Source organism: Pimephales promelas, chromosome 13, assembly GCF_988280905.1.
Source record: "Pimephales promelas chromosome 13, fPimPro1.hap1.1, whole genome shotgun sequence".
Lineage (NCBI taxonomy): Eukaryota > Metazoa > Chordata > Actinopteri > Cypriniformes > Leuciscidae > Pimephales > Pimephales promelas.
The window spans coordinates 28,586,456-28,604,997 of record NC_142781.1 but is presented as its reverse complement, the minus strand read 5'-3'; the positions used below and the strand labels follow the sequence as shown (position 1 = coordinate 28,604,997).

Here is an 18,542-nt window from a genome sequence, read left to right as displayed (position 1 = left end):
AGAGGACAACATTAGCAAACCGAGATTACAACATGTCACTTGAGTCACAGTTTCCTCAGGATTCCTTCTTTGTCCCTCCCTGCTGGTAGTCTCTGATAATGCACATTCCAGTCAAATCAATTTCCTGCCTGTCTAAGCACTTTGTTCGGGGGTTTGCTTCCTGAGGTCAGCTGACTGACTGACATCCTGTTGACACCAGTACCAGCTGCTCAACCAGACTAATGGCAGTGTGACAAGTAATATCAATCTCTGTCAGGTTAATAGAATAAAACGGTGACTCACGTTGATATTGTAGTTCTTACTCTTGAAACGTGGTGCTGAAAATATTATTGACTTATTAATGATGCTTTCTCATTTGCTGGATGAAGTGTAGGCTATGCTAAATGACTAAATGTGAATGTGGTTATTATAGTTCAAATTCATTCAAGTTTGTAAAATCTAGGCAAGGGTCTTCTGTATACAAGGGCACAACTCCTCAAAACATTTATATTATATCTATTAATCTCATGAGCAAAAACAAGAATATTGAGAACATTCGTTATCAGATATCAAAATTGAACCTAAGTTGTGGTAATGATGGGGTCTCTAATTTTATTGCAATGTTTTTATTTGACTAAATTTAATGACAAAAATGTTCTTCATGTTCTAAATGTATTATTTTTTTGGTGACCAAATGCAATTTAGTTTGATTACATCTTTTGCTCAGGGATTTTAGTCAAATGCGGTGGTGATGGTTTATAATGTTGGTCAAAAATATAAAATTGATAAATAAATTCAAACATGTTTTTCATTAACTCTTTCAAATAGACATTTATATAAACGCCATGGGAGGCGTTATATGACGCCATGGGACAAGGAAAAAATATTTATAGCCTATTTAATTAGAAAATTCCCCCAAAAATCTTCTTCCGTCGTATCAGTCATCATAGCTCATTGCTTTCTCCCAGCACTTTTTATTATCAATAATAATTATAAACACCCTGTCGGCTGTGAGTAAATCAGTCGTCAATCTCTTCATGTTTATTTAGTCTGACACCTAGTGGTCAAAATAACAGAAAAAAAAGTTATCGAGTGACATTGTATGTTGCCAACACTTGTGAAGCTTATAATCATTGTAAATACTTGTATTGAAGGAACTCAGCACAAGTATTCATGTAAATTGTAAACAGCTACAAATAACCTGTTTGCCTTCTTGAATTGTGCTTTCCGTATTATTTTGTGGAATCATCTGCTCTGTGTTTGTATTTCCATGCTTGAAGTGCTGTTTAAACTTCCTTATTACAATAAGGAAGTGTAATATCATAATTGTCTTCAAGCTCCCATGGTCACATCAATAAATATTAGCTTCTGTTATAAGCGCTTTGCATAACTTGACACAAGCATACCCTACTTCAAATGAAAACTGAGCATATTCTATTCTATTCTATATTTGAACTAAATTATTATTATAATTTTTAAATATAATATATCCGTTGCATTCTAAGGCCAGCCTGTTTTTCCTATGTCTAACCAGGAGATGGCGCTGTTGACCGCATGGACAATTTAACCGACAGTAAACTCCTTGCTGCTTTCTGCTTTCAAGTACACGTGTCACACATGACATCATCATTTTGGTATGCCAAACTGGCATTCCTTTGAAATAAAAAAAAAATAATAAAAAAATAATACATCCTATTAGACTGTTCGAATTTAGCTTGGTTTTATTCATAGCATTGTTTTGTTTTATAATTTCACAATTATTGATTATAAATTAGGCTACATAGAGCAGGTTGTTGCTCTAAAACCCCGGAAGATCATTTTTGAGGCATGGGTTCCCTCTGGATTTGCATTAAGGCTTGTATGTGGGGGACGTTAATAAAATGTATTTAACCGTTTTTGTTCTACAAGTTACAACATTGCACACAATCAAACCGAGATTCTGAAGCTGTTGTCTTTTACAACAAAACAAAAATGTTGCTAACAATTCGTTAGATAAGGACTACAACTTCCACAGGGATACAAGTTTACGTGCTTTAGGAATCGGACAACAGTTGTAGTCTTAGCAACTTTCGCTTGTTGATATTTAAAATTTCTTTCTTTTTCCAGTCTACGATATTTACTAAATCATAATATGCTAATTAGAGCCGCTCCTATTGGTCTGTGGCTGAAGCTGTCCTTGTAATGGGCGTGGTTTTGACAGCAGACGCGTGTGTGAAACGGTTGTGTAGGACGCTATATTTCTGTCTGAACTGAGAGGTTGTGTGTGTGTACTGTACTGGACCTGAATTTGCATAGTACCGCTGATATGGAGCCCAGACAACAGGGTGAGCTTACTTTCCTATCACTTTCATGTCTTATGTTCTGTGAAAATACTGGAAATGTGTTTGAATACTTCTCGTTTCACTTTGTGTATCTTTGAATAACTTGAGTAACGTTAGCTCTAAATTAAAGAGGCACGTTTTGTTTGTTTTAAGTTTACATACCAGAAAAATACAAATAATGGATTAAAACATAACTAGCCCAATAGTACTCGAAATATCAGCTGCTTAAAAGTCATCTATCTAGTCATTTAGGCTTCATTTTAATGAGGTGCATGAGCTTATTGTGAGACACGTGATCAAGTTTTCCAGGGATCTGTTGCCAAAACACGTAAACAAATGAGAGAATTAGATGGAGCTCCTCCCTCTCATGTTCCTTTAGGTGCACTGATCTGGACAACCATGTGACCTTTCCATTTCGTTTCCACGTGATTGTCCTGAGCTAAATAATTGAAATCTTGTGACCAGATATGTTCCAGTGGTAGTACCAGTGAATTGGCTGGCATTTAACTAACTAAACAAAACTGTGTAAGTAGGCTACAGTAGTAGCCTAGTAATATATAGACATCCTGTTGGCACCTGGTACTGCATTGCTCCACCAATGTAATGCAACAAACTCTAATTGTAGGGTTGGGCAATGAAAAGTCATATAAATACCATCAATCTATCTCAGTGTAATAAGACTTCTTACATGTTGGTATTCTGTGGTAACTTTTTTGCTCTGAAGCGAGAAAGGCCGGTCTGTGTACCATCACCTGTAACAACAAGACCATTCATATGTGCTCCATGAGCAAACCTATTTAGTATAATACAGTAAACATTCAGAAACTAACAGTAACAAAAGTTGTATATTATAGTAAATAAAATCATGTCAATAACTAGGCTAAAGCTGAGTCATTTACAACGATAAATGTGAATTTGACGTGTAACTTTGCAGTGTTGTATAGTAGTACGGTACAGTAAAGTTGGTAATTTATGGAATAATGTATTTTACACAAGTTTTTATAATTTGACTAGACAAAATGCAAGTAAATTCTAAGTATAACCTATTAGTTCAGTTTGTGAAGTGGAAATGTAGCCAGTTGCTGAATTTGCTAACAGACTACTCTTACTATGTCTGAGAAAGAAATGGTAATAGTACAAGTCGTAGTATGCAGGTCTCAATTCAGCAAATGTATTTTTGAAACCAGTATAGTATAGTATGGCAAAGTACAAACCTGAAAACAGTGTATTCGTAGTAGTTGTAGTTTCATGATAAGGAAAGTCAATGCATCTGCATTGTTCGTTTGTATTCAACCTTTAATATCTGTTTGTTTTGCTAACCGTACACTTCACAGAGCTGTACTCTAGCGTACTGACTTCTGAAGCTATAGACTGGGGTAAGAGCTTGCTGTGAAATGTAATGAAAGTGAATGTGACAGACCCAACCTCTGTAGTCTGTGTGTGTGTGTGTGTGTGTGTGTGTGTGTGTGTGTGTGTGTGTGTGGAAGTGGATCACTCATTTCCACTTCTGAGCTGATGGGTTGTCTACAGCTTTTTCACACAGGCCTAGGTGATTTTAGATGGAAATAGTCTAAGACTTTAGCTCATTTAAAACTTGTGGACACTGCTAAACCCTAAAATTGTGATATTATTTGACAGACACAGACCCTTTGTTGTTCTTCAAAAATGCATGTCATGTTGAGGTTCCTTGAATGAGTCAGCATTGGTTTGATATGCATGTCTGTGCACATTTTGTTTTTAAATGATATTTTTGAATGCAGCCTGTTTGCATGTTCTTTGAAATTTGAGTGCCATTTGTAAATCTGTTTGGATCTGGTGTATCATCAGCTCATGAATCATTTCATGCATTGTTCTTCTTATTTTCAATTTGCTGAACCACAGAAGACAGAGAAACTTTCCATGCAGGTAGGTCACAGAAACATCTCATGTCATCTGAAGGATGTAGCTTAGCTGAGTTATAAAAAACAACTCATTACACACACTTTGCACACTCACCATCTGGAATTTCCTGCCAGTCACTAAATACTGTACTGTCGTGTCTCTGTGCAGTCAGATGGAATTAAATCCAGTCAGATAATCACTTAGGAGAAATCCAACAGATTACTTGGGCAAGGCCAGAAATGACGCAATTCTTCACTGAAACCATGCTCTTAAATTGTACTGCTTTCAAGCTCCGGATAGATTGTGTTGCATTATTGAAGTGTAGTATTGAAGGATTTGTTCCAGTGGTCACACTTTAAGGACTTGTTGTTTAGTTCCAATTAAAGATGGCATGTTAACTAAAACTATTAAAAGTAATTTCCATTAATTGATATAAGGCTAAAATAAAATAAATATTAGAAGAAAAACTTATGAGAATGAGAAATGTTGTGTAATAAAGTGTAATAAAATAAGTTTGTAAGTTGAAGTACTAAAGTTCTGTAAAAAAAAAGAAAAAGAAATATTTAAAATAAAATGACAAAAGCTCTTAACGAAATTGCTGAACATCTAAACTAAAATTTAATTCAAAACAAAAAAAATTATTAAGCTCATTTAAAATATTAATAAAATATAATATATTCAACTAATAACCTATATAAATATTATTATTATAAGTATTACATATTATTTGAATAAAACATTTTTTTTAAATACTGTAATAGTATAAATAATACTAATAGGCCTATATTATTCTTTTTTTGTTGTTGATTTGCATTAAGTTCAAAATTTGGATTTCCATTGATAGTTGTTTGTGTTATTGAGATGAATCACAATGAAAATAAGACAAAGTCATTCACACAACTTGCTGAACAATCGTTATTTTTGGCTATTATTTATAGTTTTCTTTCCATTAGGCAACTGAATGCATTAACACATAATTGGGGGGTCACAATATAAACAATATTGTGACTCGAGGATTATGAGTGATTAATTGGTTTAATCAATTGTCAGCAGTGTTATACATAGATTTACCCAAGATTGTTAGTTTTTCCCCCCCACTCATCTCTGGTTTGTGTTTGCAAGCCGTTGTCTTTCATTCCTCTAAGTGGGTGATGACAGTATGTTTTTTTCATCTGATGAGGATAAGAATGGCCTCCTCCTCCTCCACACTTTGCAATCTTTCTCTGAGGACAGTGAAGGGATTCTTTGTGAGTGAAGAAGGAAAACGAGGACACTGAGAGGGTTAGACAGAATAGTAGCGCATAGTCCAGTGAGCTTGAAGAAGCTGAACCGTCGAGCGCACTGCCCTAAAGGGACTCTTAGTTACTCAGATGACACACTGAACACCATGACATGACTCTGACTCGCTCACCCAGACATAAGAACCTGAGAAAGATGAACTCTGATTGGCCCGTTAATGACAAAAATAGAACAAAAAGAAAATACACGAAGGCTCATCAGCAAAGTTCAATATGGCGGAGATTCTCTGTTATTATGATACTATGATACTTGAGTCATGACAAGTCAAACTTATTTCAGAGAATCAGTTCTTTCAAGTAGTCCATTTCAATGAACTGATTTAACCAATTCAGTAAAAAAAAGAACCAACTCGAAAGAATGATTCCTTCCATGTTTCTACAGATACTGTATGATGATCAAGATGACCAACCACTTGAAGTTGTCTTTGGTTCTCTAGCTCAGGTTTCCAGCTTCAGGGTCAGTTATTCTAGGTATAAATCAGAATCAGGATTTAGCTGGGGGTTTTCAGCAGGAACCATGTTTTTATTTTAATTGGTGTTAAAATAGAATCGTTTTGTATCTTCCAACGATCTCGGCTTAAATCCGATATCTCCGCATTTCATCTTGGTGGTGTTGAGTAAAGCAATTCAATATCACGCAGTTCTCCATTTTCCAGGTAATAAACCTTCATAAAAGATTACACTCAGTGTCTGTAGACACAATATTAAGGCAATGGAATAAAAAGGGTATTATTTTACATATTTACCATGAAAATGATCCTCTGTACTTCCTCTTATTCGAGACACAGACCCTTAAATAGATTTAGGGAATCTGATTCATGGGATAATTGGGAGGTTGACGCAAGGCATCATGAAAGTTACTAGGCAACCTGAACAATGAGGCGGTGGAACTGTGAAATAATTGCTTTTCTTCTGAGTTATGCTCAAAGATCCAGCCCTCAGTTTTAATCTCTATATATAAACAAACCTATTATATCTAAAAGCAAATAAAGCATCTTACAGACTGAAGAGTGTCTCAATTAGTGTTGGCTTGTAGTGTCATGTTAGTGTCTTTGTATTATCTTAATATCAGTGATTTTCCTCTGAAAAAGTCATTTTAAGGACATGTGTCTCTGAATGTGTCATACTGATTATTTTCATATTTTAAATGTCAGCCACATGTGCTATGTTTGAGACTGTTGTTCATCATAATATGACATTTAAATATCCTGACAAAAATGCATGATTATGCATGCCAGGCCAGTAGTTGGCGACCTCACTTTGTAAAGAAACACTACACTCATAAAGACTGAACACATAGTAATCATGCACATGACGTCACCGTTTACACAAAATTGTGTTGCTGTAGTTTACACGGAGATGAAAGCAGTATTATTTTCAAAAACTTGCACTTTGAAACCCAAATTCAAAAGTTTGCATTTTCAAATACTCCCCAAAGCATTGTTGTCATTGTAAATGAACGAAAATGCATACATTTTTTTTGTTTTTTTTTTGTTGTGTAAATGGGCACAAAAGTTTTGTTTACAAATAATCACATTTATATGTGCTGAGAATCTATTTTTTGTGGTTACACTTTATTTTGATAAACTCTCTGTGTTTTCTGGCATTCATTGCAAAGTCTTGTTTAGTGTTCTGAGTTACTAGTGTTACTAGTGTGGACCTTGTTTTACGTTTGGACTGGTTTCCTGTGTTTGACCCCATCGCCTGTTGGATTATGATTTTGGATTGCCCTAAGAAAGCTGTGTTTGGATCAACCAAAATCTTGGAGAAGTTTGTTACAGTAGACTGTTAGATTTATTATGGTTAGGTGTTTGGGTTAGTAAGTAGAACAAGTTTACATGACATGTAAAGTTGCTTATTCTACTTACTATACTATATGTCTCTTGGGGGAGCATCAAAATAGTGTTTAATAGCAGATATTAAGCAGACAGTCTATTAATACACTAATGACTGCTAGTTGACATGTAGTTGCAAAGTTACTTGTAGAATGTTTAAAGTGAACTAAAATGTTACTGTAATCGTAATTGTTCATATTATGACATAAATTAGGCTTTAAAATGCTTTTTTTTAAATAACAAATTGTGTGAAATGTACAAGGTTTATTTATATATCCATGCTATTACTCAAACTTAGCCTACTTCAAACTGAAACAATTATAATGATGTAATGGTGTTTAAAGATCAAAATAGGTTATACTGTGTGCTGACAGGACAGATGAAGATCAGTCAAAAGGCATAACATACTTAGTCTGAAGGTAATGTCTTACAGAGCACTGAACCATCTTGCTTTAGTTTTAAACATGTAGATATGATCTGGCATTGTGTGTGGTGTAAATGATGAATCTGGGATCTCATTCCTGAGTACTTTTCTTTGCTAAAACCTTTCTGCTCTGCTCTTACCTGCTGATTGAATTAGCCTGTGAAAGTGTATCACGCGTTTCATACCACAGCACTCTAATCAGTTTCCCAAGTAATGACTGACCAGACCTCCGAGATGTGACTCTTGTTTCCTTCTGGGCAAAAACAAGCTCAAGGTTTATTCACATTACTGGAGGCATATCAAATGCATTAGAGCTTCATCATTTGAGCTTTCATTGTCTGGCTGTTGTGAGGTTTAGTTTTTGATTCTCCAACATAATGCTTTTGAAGACCATTGTCTTAAATTAATTGTAAAAGTATTCACAGCCATTCACTCTACAATAAACACACTTAATGTAAAATATTTATTTATGTAAGCTATGGCAGGCATGTCTTGCTATTCTGAAATGAAACTGATACACATGATGTTCTGAGTTAAAGGATTTTCGGGAACTGGGTTGAGCTTTCAGTGATAGTTGTGGTAATAAAACCATATTACTTTCATGTCCTCTTCTCTTTACTTTAAGTTATAGGTTTTAGTCCTCAAATGCATGAGGGAATACTACAGTTTTGGTCAGTAGTCTCTGTGTCAGCATGTCAGCTTGATTATGAAATCAGCCTTTTGTTGCCTCAAATCATACTTTCATAATGCTTATAAAAATACCATCTATTTGGAAATCAGTTTACCAATTCTTAGGATTCATAATGTACTGATCTTAAAGAGTTAGTGCACCCAAAAATGTCTGAAGTGAAATGTTCGAAGATGAACGAAAGTCTTACAAAATTAGGGCTGAGTAAATCATTTTTTGGTGAACTAGCTATTTGAAAGAAACACGTAAAGCTCTATTATAACTGTTACCTTCAGGTGAGTGATGATGTGGCATGCTTTTCGTCTTTTTGAGTACAACCTTTCAATAGAACTGCAAAAATACACCTTCATTCAGGGGTGAGGCAGGATAATTACAGAAGGTGATGGTTAAATGTGTTTAAAGGCTTCACTGCTGTTGTCACACTGACTGAAGGCTATAGTTTCTGTGTACTGGCAAATGCTATTTTACTTTTTATTCAGCAAGGATGCATTAAACTGATCAAAATTGACAGTTAAGACTTTAAAAAATTATATAAAAAAAAAATCTTTTAAATTTATAATTTAACAAAAGATTTCTATTTGAAATAAATGCCATTATTTTGAACTTTATAGTCTTTAAAGAATTCTGGGAAAAAATGTATCCACAAAAATATTAAGCAGCACAACTGTTGTCAACATTGATAGTAATAAGAAAGGTTTCTTGAGCAGCATATCTGCATTTTAGAATGATTTCTAAATGATCATAATCACGAGTATAGATGCTGAAAATACATGTGTAAATTTTCAGGTTGGCACAAATATATATAAAGGAATACATAACTTATCTGATTCATTATACCCTTATACTTTAATGATGAGTTTGAGACTTTTTGGCTTAAATGTCATCCTTTTAGCAATGGTGGATTGAGTTTACACGAGATATTTCTGTGAAATCAAATCTGTGAAAGAATGTGTTCTCATAGATTTGTACATGTGACGGAGACATGTTAACAATAACATTTGTTATTCTATTTTTGTATATTTATTTCCAGGTTTATTGGACAAAGAGTCTCTGAAGGAAGTGGATGAGGACATGGTGTCAGAGGTGGACCTCAACAACACTGTCACAGAAGAGGAGCGAGAGGAAATGGAGAATGAACTGACTAAGGTACTTTCCCCAATGTTTTAGTGCTGTAAACTAGGAAAATGAGGTGCAGTGCAGGCACATTAAGAGCTGTTTTATCCTTAGAAACAGTGTTAGTCTGTGAACTGAAAGGCCACAAAGCTCAAGCACAAATTGTCTCGCATGTTATGCAAATCCTGCAGACCTGTCATTTTCCTTCTTTGCATATTGTGACTCAATGTAAAAAGTGCATAGGAGATTCAGTATGTATACCTGCTTTGACCCATAAAAATGAATTTATCTGTGAAAAAGTGTAGTTAGCTTGGGTTAGATTAGTATTGACATGTGATCCAGTTTACTGAAATAGTCACTGAAATTTACTGTGCAAACAGTCTGCATTATCTCCTCCAGAAAATACACCATTGATTGGAAATCATGTGACCTAAGCTTTTCCGTTTTTTTTTTCTCTGGGCTATTTGATCCCCCCAGATCTTCACGGTCCATTAAGCCACGTAAGGCTGACGTTAACTGTGTCACAGTTTGTGTGTGAGACAGAAAGGACAAAAAGAGTGGATAATTCATATTAAAACTGCATTGGACATTTTCTAGCTGTTATATGTAAATCTGAAGAGCATCACAAGAGCTTCTCAGCCCCTAACCTTGACCTATTTTCCCCTCTGTCAGTTAGAAGAAGAAATCACTACTTTGAAACAAGTCCTGGCCTCCAAAGAAAAACGTCACTCGGAGTTGAAACAAATACTAGGGGTCACACCCTTGAGTGAACTACGACAGAACTTCAGCAAGAGCTGGTACGACATGCAGAGCAGCACTGCGTAAGTACAGTAGTGTAATGCCATCTTTCGTTGTGGCTTATTGTTACTACAGAGGCATGCACCTTTTTTAAGAAGAAAATAGTGGTGGTTATGACACATGACCATAATGATGGAGAAAAACAAACACTTTTTAACCACCAATATAGCTTTTTGTGGAAGTAAAAGGACTGCAAAGTTTCAAATATCAAAAAGCATGATAAATGGAGCTATTGTCTCCTAAAAGAGAGAACCTATTTTGAACTGTTTGAGTTGTCAGTAGTTAGTGCTGTCAGTTAAGTTACGCTTAATTTGGTAACATTTTATTTGCAAATTGTACGTTTTATTAGATCAAATGCTCGCCTTGCTCTGTTCTGTAATGCGCGATCGTGACTCTCCTGTTCGAACTCGTTCATCAAAATGAACGAATATTTTTTCATGTCATTTGGTTCATTCAACGAACGAAATTAACGAATTGCTTATAAAACGTAAACTTTGTTATTTATTTATTAAATGAGCGATCGTTTCGCTTGATAAGACCCTTATTCATCGTCTGGAATTGTTTAAAGCCCTTTGAACAGTTTGCAGTTTGCACTGAAACTGTCTTTTGGGCCTTGAACCGTTTGGTTCCCATTGAAGTCCATTATATGGAGAAAAATGCTGGAATGTTTTTATCAAAAACCTAAATTTCTTTTCGACTGAAGGAAGAAAGACATGGACATCTTGGATGACATGGGGGTGCTTAAATTATCAGTAAAAGTTTTTTTTTAAAGTGAACAACTCCTTTAACTACATGTATTTACGTAGAACGGTTACGGTTTGGTTTACTCGTAGTTATGCATCATTTAGTGTTTTTACTATACAGTAAGTACATGTAGTAACGTGTAGCTTAAAATTAAGTGTTACCCCTATTTTTACTAACATGCTTCCTTCTTGAGAATGAATTGCAGTCTGAAAGAGCATGTTGAAACTGCTGTTTTCCCTGTCAGTCTAAATTTAGGTTATTGCAATCATGATGTGATCCATATCTACTTCAATTCACATTCACTTATACAAACAGTGCTTGTCTGAGACACACAGCCTATTTGCACGGCAATTACGTCATTGCGACACCGACAAGGTTTGCTGCACATCCCTCTTTCGCTTTATACGTACACTGAACATAGACATGAACAAATGGCCTATTTTTGTCAATGAAAGGGAAATAATGTAATCACTTCTCATTATGACTCATGAATTATCATAACAATGTTGTGCATTACTGTTTACAATCACTAGCCTAGGTAATAACAGCTGTTCTGTTTTTAAACGGAATAATACTCAGGTTACAAGCATGATGAATAAAAACCATTCATAAGCAAAGATTATGTGAATTTATGCCATCAGAAAATATTGTACATTAATTCATTTAGCAGACTTTTTTGCCCAACGTATTGCCCATTCTTGTTAGATCTGGTGGATTGGCTTGAAATGTATTTTTTTGGAAATCAAATCTGTGCCAGAAAGTTTGCTTATTGAACAATTATTATTGAACTTTCGCTATTGACACTTTAATTATTTGACACTTAAACTTTCTTTTTTGTATTGCTGTTTAACATTATAATCAATGGAACTACATTAAAGGGTATGTTTATATGAAAATAAGTATGACTTTGTTTATATTTATATTAAGTTACTAGTGTCATGGTAACTAGCATCTCAAATGAAAAGCCCTTCTCATGTCGCAGTTGTCATGGACAGAGAGGGACAAGCTGATCAGATGGCATCTTCTGATCGATCTGGATCATTTCTGTATTATTAGCTCTTACAGTAGATTATTCTTGGGTCAGTTTAGATCTGCTATTAACTTAAGGCATGTAATTCCACAATGTGATTCACCTCACATAGATATGCTGAGAAATGTACCTTGTAACATGACTAGTTCACCCAAAAATATTTTTTTTTTTAATATAATTTATTCAGCATTATGTCATTCCAAACCTGTATGACTTTCTGTTCATACTGTGCTTTTCCTATGAATAGGGATGATCAAGCTCCAAAAATGACAATTAAACAACATAATGTCACTATAAATACTAATCCGGACTTGTGTACTATAGTCTTCTGAAGTCATAAGATAGCTTTATGTGAGAAAATCAAGTTTTTGTAGGCTTTTAAAGTCTTGTAACTGATCAGACTGTGCCACTTTGGATTCTGTATGTGTAAAATGTTATTAAATGTGGGAGTTTTGTTGAGGAGCTCTTGGGTCAAAAGGATGTGACTTCAGTAAACTGATTTAGATTAACTTGTTGTCTAAAATGTGATGGGACTCAAAAACAGACATTTATGAAAAAGCATAGAATAGGAAGTCACTCACTCTTATCCAGGCTCAACGAGGAGGATTTGTCACACAAAATAAGTTTTTTTTTTTTCTGTGTGTGTGTGTCTGTGTGTGTGTCCAATTTAAATCAATTAAAATGGTTATGGTTTTCATTGTGACCCATGTAATCTTAAAGTATAATTTATAACACCAAAATTCAGATGCCAGTGAAATTAGCATTATGAATCTACTGTTCCCTTTGTGGACTGTCTTCTTGTATTCTCTATATTGAAGCAGCATTTCTTCCTGTTTTGTATGAGATCAAGTAGAAAAAGTGAAGTAAAGTTCTTCCTGCTTACAATTCAGAAAAGGCACCTTTGTGCCTGTTGGATTCTTGGTTTAAAGTTTGTTCTCGTTCTCCAGTCTCCTTTGGGAACTGGTCTAATATTTTAATGTCATGTTTAATGCACTGTAACATACACTAAATAATTAACCATAAAGGGTACAACGGGGCTAAAGGCACAGTCTATCCTTGTGGACTGCAGTAGATTTGTCAGTTCTTGCTGTGAGATGTTTCTCCACAAAGGCACTTGCAGGTTCTCTAACATGTCTGCTTGGATACATGTGGTTTGGGACTGCAAGGACGATCCCTGTAGCACTGTCAGACATTGCCGTTCCACAGGTGCATATGCAATAGTTGTTTTTGGATCATTGAACAAGCATGAAAAAAAATATATAAATACAGTATATACAATTTTCGTTAAAACTACAGTATCCTGAAAAGGGGACGCTTCTTTTAATTGCTGATATACCGTGTACAGTACATGCGGTCATTTCTACTATGTAGTTTGTTTTAAACTCAGTGACGTTTAATAAATGGATTCTGGAAGGATTTCTATAAAGGAATATATCAGATTTTAGAAATATATATTTTTCTGAAATATTTTGTTTTATTGTATTTATCAGTGACAATATTTGTTATTTTTGTACTGTTCTGGCAGATACAAAAAGACATCTGAGACCCTGGCCACGGCAGGACAGCGGACCTCAACTGCCTTCAGTAACCTGGGTACTACCATCACCAGGAAGTTCGGGGATATGAGGTACAATGTCCCTTCCCCCTCTGCCTCTTAAATTCTGCTGTCCCATCATTTCCTGTTTTTTTTTCTTTTCCTGTAGGGATCTCACAAACACATAGTTCACACATTATATGTTGCCCAGTGAAATGGCAGTGGTCTTGAGGCGTTTACCTCAGACAGTCTGTTTGAGAGGCATGTTTGTGTTATGTAAGCCTCATTTAAGCAGCTTTCAGCCGGCCAGATTGGAGGCAGATCCAGCTGGCAGAGAAGAAGAATTTACCAGCTCCTCTTCACTGCCTCCTGGATGGTTGAGACTTTCAGTGACAATAGATGCTTTCAAAAGCGTCATAGTCTATAGTTTGTTTGAGTTATTAAAATTAAAGATGGCCATCTTAAACACTGCAGAAAATCAGTATATTAAAAAGCAATATATATTCTTAAAACAATTTATTGAGAAGCAACATTTTGTACTATAATAGAACTGTTGTTAGAATGTATGTTATACATTTATATTTTTTCTAATAATCTTAATATGTATGATTACCTGTATATTTATCCACATACGTATTTAGATATATAAATTGTGTCAAAACGCTATGCATTATTATTAGTGCTGCTTATCAAATGAGAGTTTCTTGTTTTAAGGTTGTTTAGGTATGTTTTACTGGAAGACAAGTCAAAAATATAGATACAAAGGATATTCATTATGCTGTATGCTCTTATTAGTGCTTTTAAAACAATTTTATTCATTAATGACAAATCAATGCATGAAGCCCAGTTCTAATTTATTACTCAATCCTGCCTCTGCTTTAGCAAAATAGTGTTGATTTTACTGTAGATCCAATACCTCCTACCTTATTTTACTTCAGCATGTTTGGCCTTCAGGTACTGTATCCCATGAGGTATGTGTGTTTGGTTGCCAGTGTGTGACGCTGTCTCTCTGCATGTGTTTGTGGGGGGGGGGGGGGGGTTTCTACCTCATGTTTGCAGTGAATATTCAAAGAACAATGCGTATCCTTGCATGCTCCTTGCAATAGCAGCAGAGCGCATGATGATACAGTTCATACTGGATGACAAGTAATGCTTTTTGCTCCTCAGGATTTCATCAATATCTTCTACTTCAAAAATGAACTTTTTATTTTGTTTAAATAATGATAAATCTTGTTGTTGTGCAGTCCTGAGTGCTATGTTCAGCCTACTTCATCAGCCCAAAAATGGCAGTATTGGGAACGGTTAATATTCATTAGCAAATTTAATATACAGTGGCCCTAAAAAGTACACTTAAAAATGTATGAATGCCATTGCATTAGATGCACACTTTTAAAGCAAAAAAAAAAAAAATTCACAAAGACAAAGTATTTGTGTGAACTGTGTGAAAAGTTAGTTCTGAGAAAAGATCAACCATCATTTGGTTTATATATTCTTTCCTAATGCAATGATATTCATACTTGAGTGTCCAAATATTTTTTTATGACCTCTCTGTATTAAAATTCATTTACAAAATCAATTGCATGGGGTTCAACTGCTGTTGAAGTTTGTACTGTATATACCGTAATTATGATATGATAAATGTCTCTGATTTTATGTCCAGTGAATTGACCTGAAAGTTCTGTCAGTATAGTTCTTAACGTGAGAACTGCATGCATTTTATGGTTTCTACTGTTCTGGCAGAACACAAACTGTGGTTTTGAGTCTCATATGACCAAATGTTGCATGGCCTATAATCTGTCAGCAAAAATAATTTACAATGTTGTTTCCCTATCTCTGATGCGCACCAAAGGTCGCATTCCATTGGGTAAGATATTATGTTCATAGATCCCAGATAGAGATGAGCGATAGCTGCTTTTCTTTTAGCATCTGCATGATGCATGAGAACAGTGATGGTGCTGAAACTAAATCTGACTTACAGACAGGACTCCCATAAATAATCAATATGGGTGTGATGGGGTATTCAAATATCTCAGCAGTTAGTATGAATATTTTAATACAATTTCAATGAGTGTCAGCCTAACATTGATTCTAACATTGTGTGGAGTCATAAACTCTTTGGATTAGATCATATGAGATCGGAAATGGTTCAATGTCTGAGACGATGGCATAGCATTATAGACTGGTCTTATTTTATTTTTAGCAAATCAATGTAGATCCAAAGCCACAATCATTTCTTTGTCTCCCACATTGACTGTATGTTGTTTACTAAATCAGCATCTGTTGCTTTTCTTTGTGAACTATTTATGACAAGTAATGCATACTCTTTGATAAATAGCAGAACCCCTTTCTTCCATCGGCTTCGAGTAGATTTTTAATTTTTTTTTTTAATCAAGCACGTGGTTTAGTTTCTATGCATAGAAAACAGAAAGTGCAAAATGATCTGTACAGTTACCCAGTTCACATGCAGCCTACTACCAGTATAGCCTTTATGGGACAGTTATACGTATAGTCCATTGAAACGTTCAAAACCGTTCAAAGGTCTGGGGTCAGTATTTTATTTTTGAAAGAATTTAATATTTTTTTTCACCACCGATGCACTAAATTAATACAAAGTGACAGTAAAGACATCTATGTTGTTACTAAATTATATATTATAAAAATATTAAAGGAGTAGTGCACTTTTAAAAAAACTTTTGCTGATAATTTACTCACCCCCATGTCATCCAAGATGTCCATGTCATTCTTTCTTCAGTTGAAAAGAAATGAAGGTTTTTGATGAAAACATTCCAGCATTTTCTCCATATAATGGACTTCAATGGGAACCAAACGGTTCAAGGTCCAAAAGACAGTTTCAGTGCAAACTGCAAACTGTTCAAAAGGCTTTAAACGATTCCAGACAATGAATAAGGGTCTTATCAAGCGAAATGATTGCTCATTTAATAAATAAATAAAGTTTTAAGTTTTAAAAATGCTCGACTTGCTCTGTTCTGTGACACACGTTTGTGACTCTCCTGTTCGAACTCGTTCATCAAAATGAACAAATCTTTTTCCGAGTCAGTTCGTTGGTAGCTTCAATCATTCATTGAATACCAAATGACTCGGAAAGAGAATAATAAGAAATGTTTCTGGAGCAGCAGATCAGCATATTAGAATGATTTCTGAAGGATTATGTGAATGAAGACTAGAGTAATGACGCTTTTCCATCACAGGAACGAATTACAAAAATCGAAACGACCCCAAACTTTTGAACGGTGGTGTACAGTAGATGTAGTGAAACTTAATACAACTAGAATTATAACAATTGTAGCATTTTATGTGTCTTAGTTGCTAAGTATTTCTTTGTCAATGATGATGATGAAACCTCTCTTTTGCTTGGCCATGCTTTCATGGGACAGCTATTCTATACGCCATTCAATGAGCATGCCTGCAATGAGGTAAATATGTGTGACAGCTTGCTTTGCATGTTTTGTCTTTCATTGCATTTAATACCACATAATCATATGCATATATAAAACAGTACACTACAGGTTGAGTGTTTAATACAGTCCGATTTATACCGTCGTGGTTTTGTTGCATTAAAAAACTATAAATAATGGTAATACCTGCATGTACCAACTTTTACATCACACAACAAAAAAACAGGAGAGGATGTTAGGACTCCTTTTGAATGGACCACGTTTAAAGTTAGATTAGGGTTGGTGAAATGCGTAAAACGAAATTGTCTTCATTCCACAGGAACTCACCTAGTTTCAAGTCCTTTGAGGAGAAAGTCGAAAGCACAGTTTCAAACATTAAGGTAAGCCTGGCATAAAATGACCTTATTAGTGATCAAACACTAACTTTGTTTGTCCCTTAGTTCAGTGCTGTTAATAATTGAATAGCTTATCATTGGGAGTTTTCAACTTGTCAACATACTATGCCATGTTGTGAGAGTTTTGTGTTGTGAGCAGTCAAAGGTTGGAGGAACAGGAGGTGCAGGAAGTTTTGAAGAGGTCCTGTCATCAGCGGCCCATGCCAGCGCCCAGGACACCCCTACTAACAACGTAACTGAGAGCAGTGAGCGCTCATGCTGAAGATGTTAAAGGTCTACAGGTGGAACTATGATGCCTCCTAGTGGTCTGGAGACCACAGTGAAAATTGCTCTGGGGGCCCAAGACAGTAATACACGCCTTCAGAGGTATGCTGGTGGATTTTCCGTGCAAAATACGTATTTTTTTTGTACGGAAGGAAAACAACCAAGTGGAGCATGTTTATTCTTTAACATTTCTTAAAAATATGTATATTTTTCAAGGAGACTGCGTTACTTTATCATTATTTAAACTCTCAACATTGTGTTAACAGCAACAAAGCATGATATATTTCCAGGACCAAAAATAACGACTGAATATCCAATCCTAAGAGAAGTACTTGAAAGAATGTTTAACTAAATGGATTTTAACTTGCTTTTTCCTGTCATGAATCTGTTAATGCTCCTTTTCCTGCTGTATACCCCACAGCTAGAGCACATGTTTGCTGTTAACAAATGCAAACAGCAAATTAAGAATGTGTGTTTTACTGCAGTCTATTAATTTATCTAAAATGCCTGGTGTGAACTATGAAATGGCAACAATATTTGTCACTGACCAAAAATGTATAGCATTATGATGTGTGTTTTTTTCTTTTATTCATACATTTGTGTAAAATGTGCTGCAGCTTTACATATTTAACATTGGCATTTAAGTCAATTGTTGTTTTAAGGAAGAGGATTTCATAACCAAAATCTTTCTTCAAAGTGTTGATAACGTTAATCATTAAACGTTTTTTTGCAAAGTCACCAAGTCCCGGCTCATCAGTCATGAAATAAATATGAACTGAAATCATAAACCATAACATGAGGATTCATTTTACTGTTCCCTCA

General features: G+C 35.1%; 1 protein-coding gene across 5 annotated transcripts; it reads left to right on the top strand.

Moving 5' to 3' along the window:
* The first annotated feature begins 2,138 nt into the window (after positions 1–2,138).
* Positions 2,139–18,458, top strand: tpd52l1 (tpd52 like 1). 5 transcript variants are annotated; one of them, XM_039692432.2, is made up of 9 exons: positions 2,149–2,303; positions 9,457–9,572; positions 10,212–10,360; positions 13,637–13,738; positions 14,584–14,616; positions 15,495–15,509; positions 17,041–17,079; positions 17,381–17,441; positions 17,596–18,458. In XM_039692432.2, exons 1-9 carry the CDS (start codon positions 2,285–2,287, stop codon positions 17,716–17,718), a joined length of 657 nt encoding a protein of 218 aa, XP_039548366.2. In that variant the 5' UTR covers positions 2,149–2,284; the 3' UTR covers positions 17,719–18,458. The 5 variants fall into 5 exon arrangements, with proteins under 5 accessions (XP_039548368.2, XP_039548366.2, XP_088974956.1 ...); XM_089118830.1 differs by lacking the exon at positions 14,584–14,616; XM_089118831.1 differs by lacking the exons at positions 14,584–14,616; positions 15,495–15,509.
* The last annotated feature ends 84 nt before the right edge of the window (positions 18,459–18,542 follow it).

Excerpts from the sequence above, each read along its gene's own strand:
- tpd52l1 (XM_039692432.2), top strand. Across the intron at positions 9,573-10,211 it reads TGGAGAATGAACTGACTAAG|TTAGAAGAAGAAATCACTAC; the intron begins GTACTTTCCCCA and ends CCCCTCTGTCAG. Across the intron at positions 10,361-13,636 it reads GACATGCAGAGCAGCACTGC|ATACAAAAAGACATCTGAGA; the intron begins GTAAGTACAGTA and ends CTGTTCTGGCAG.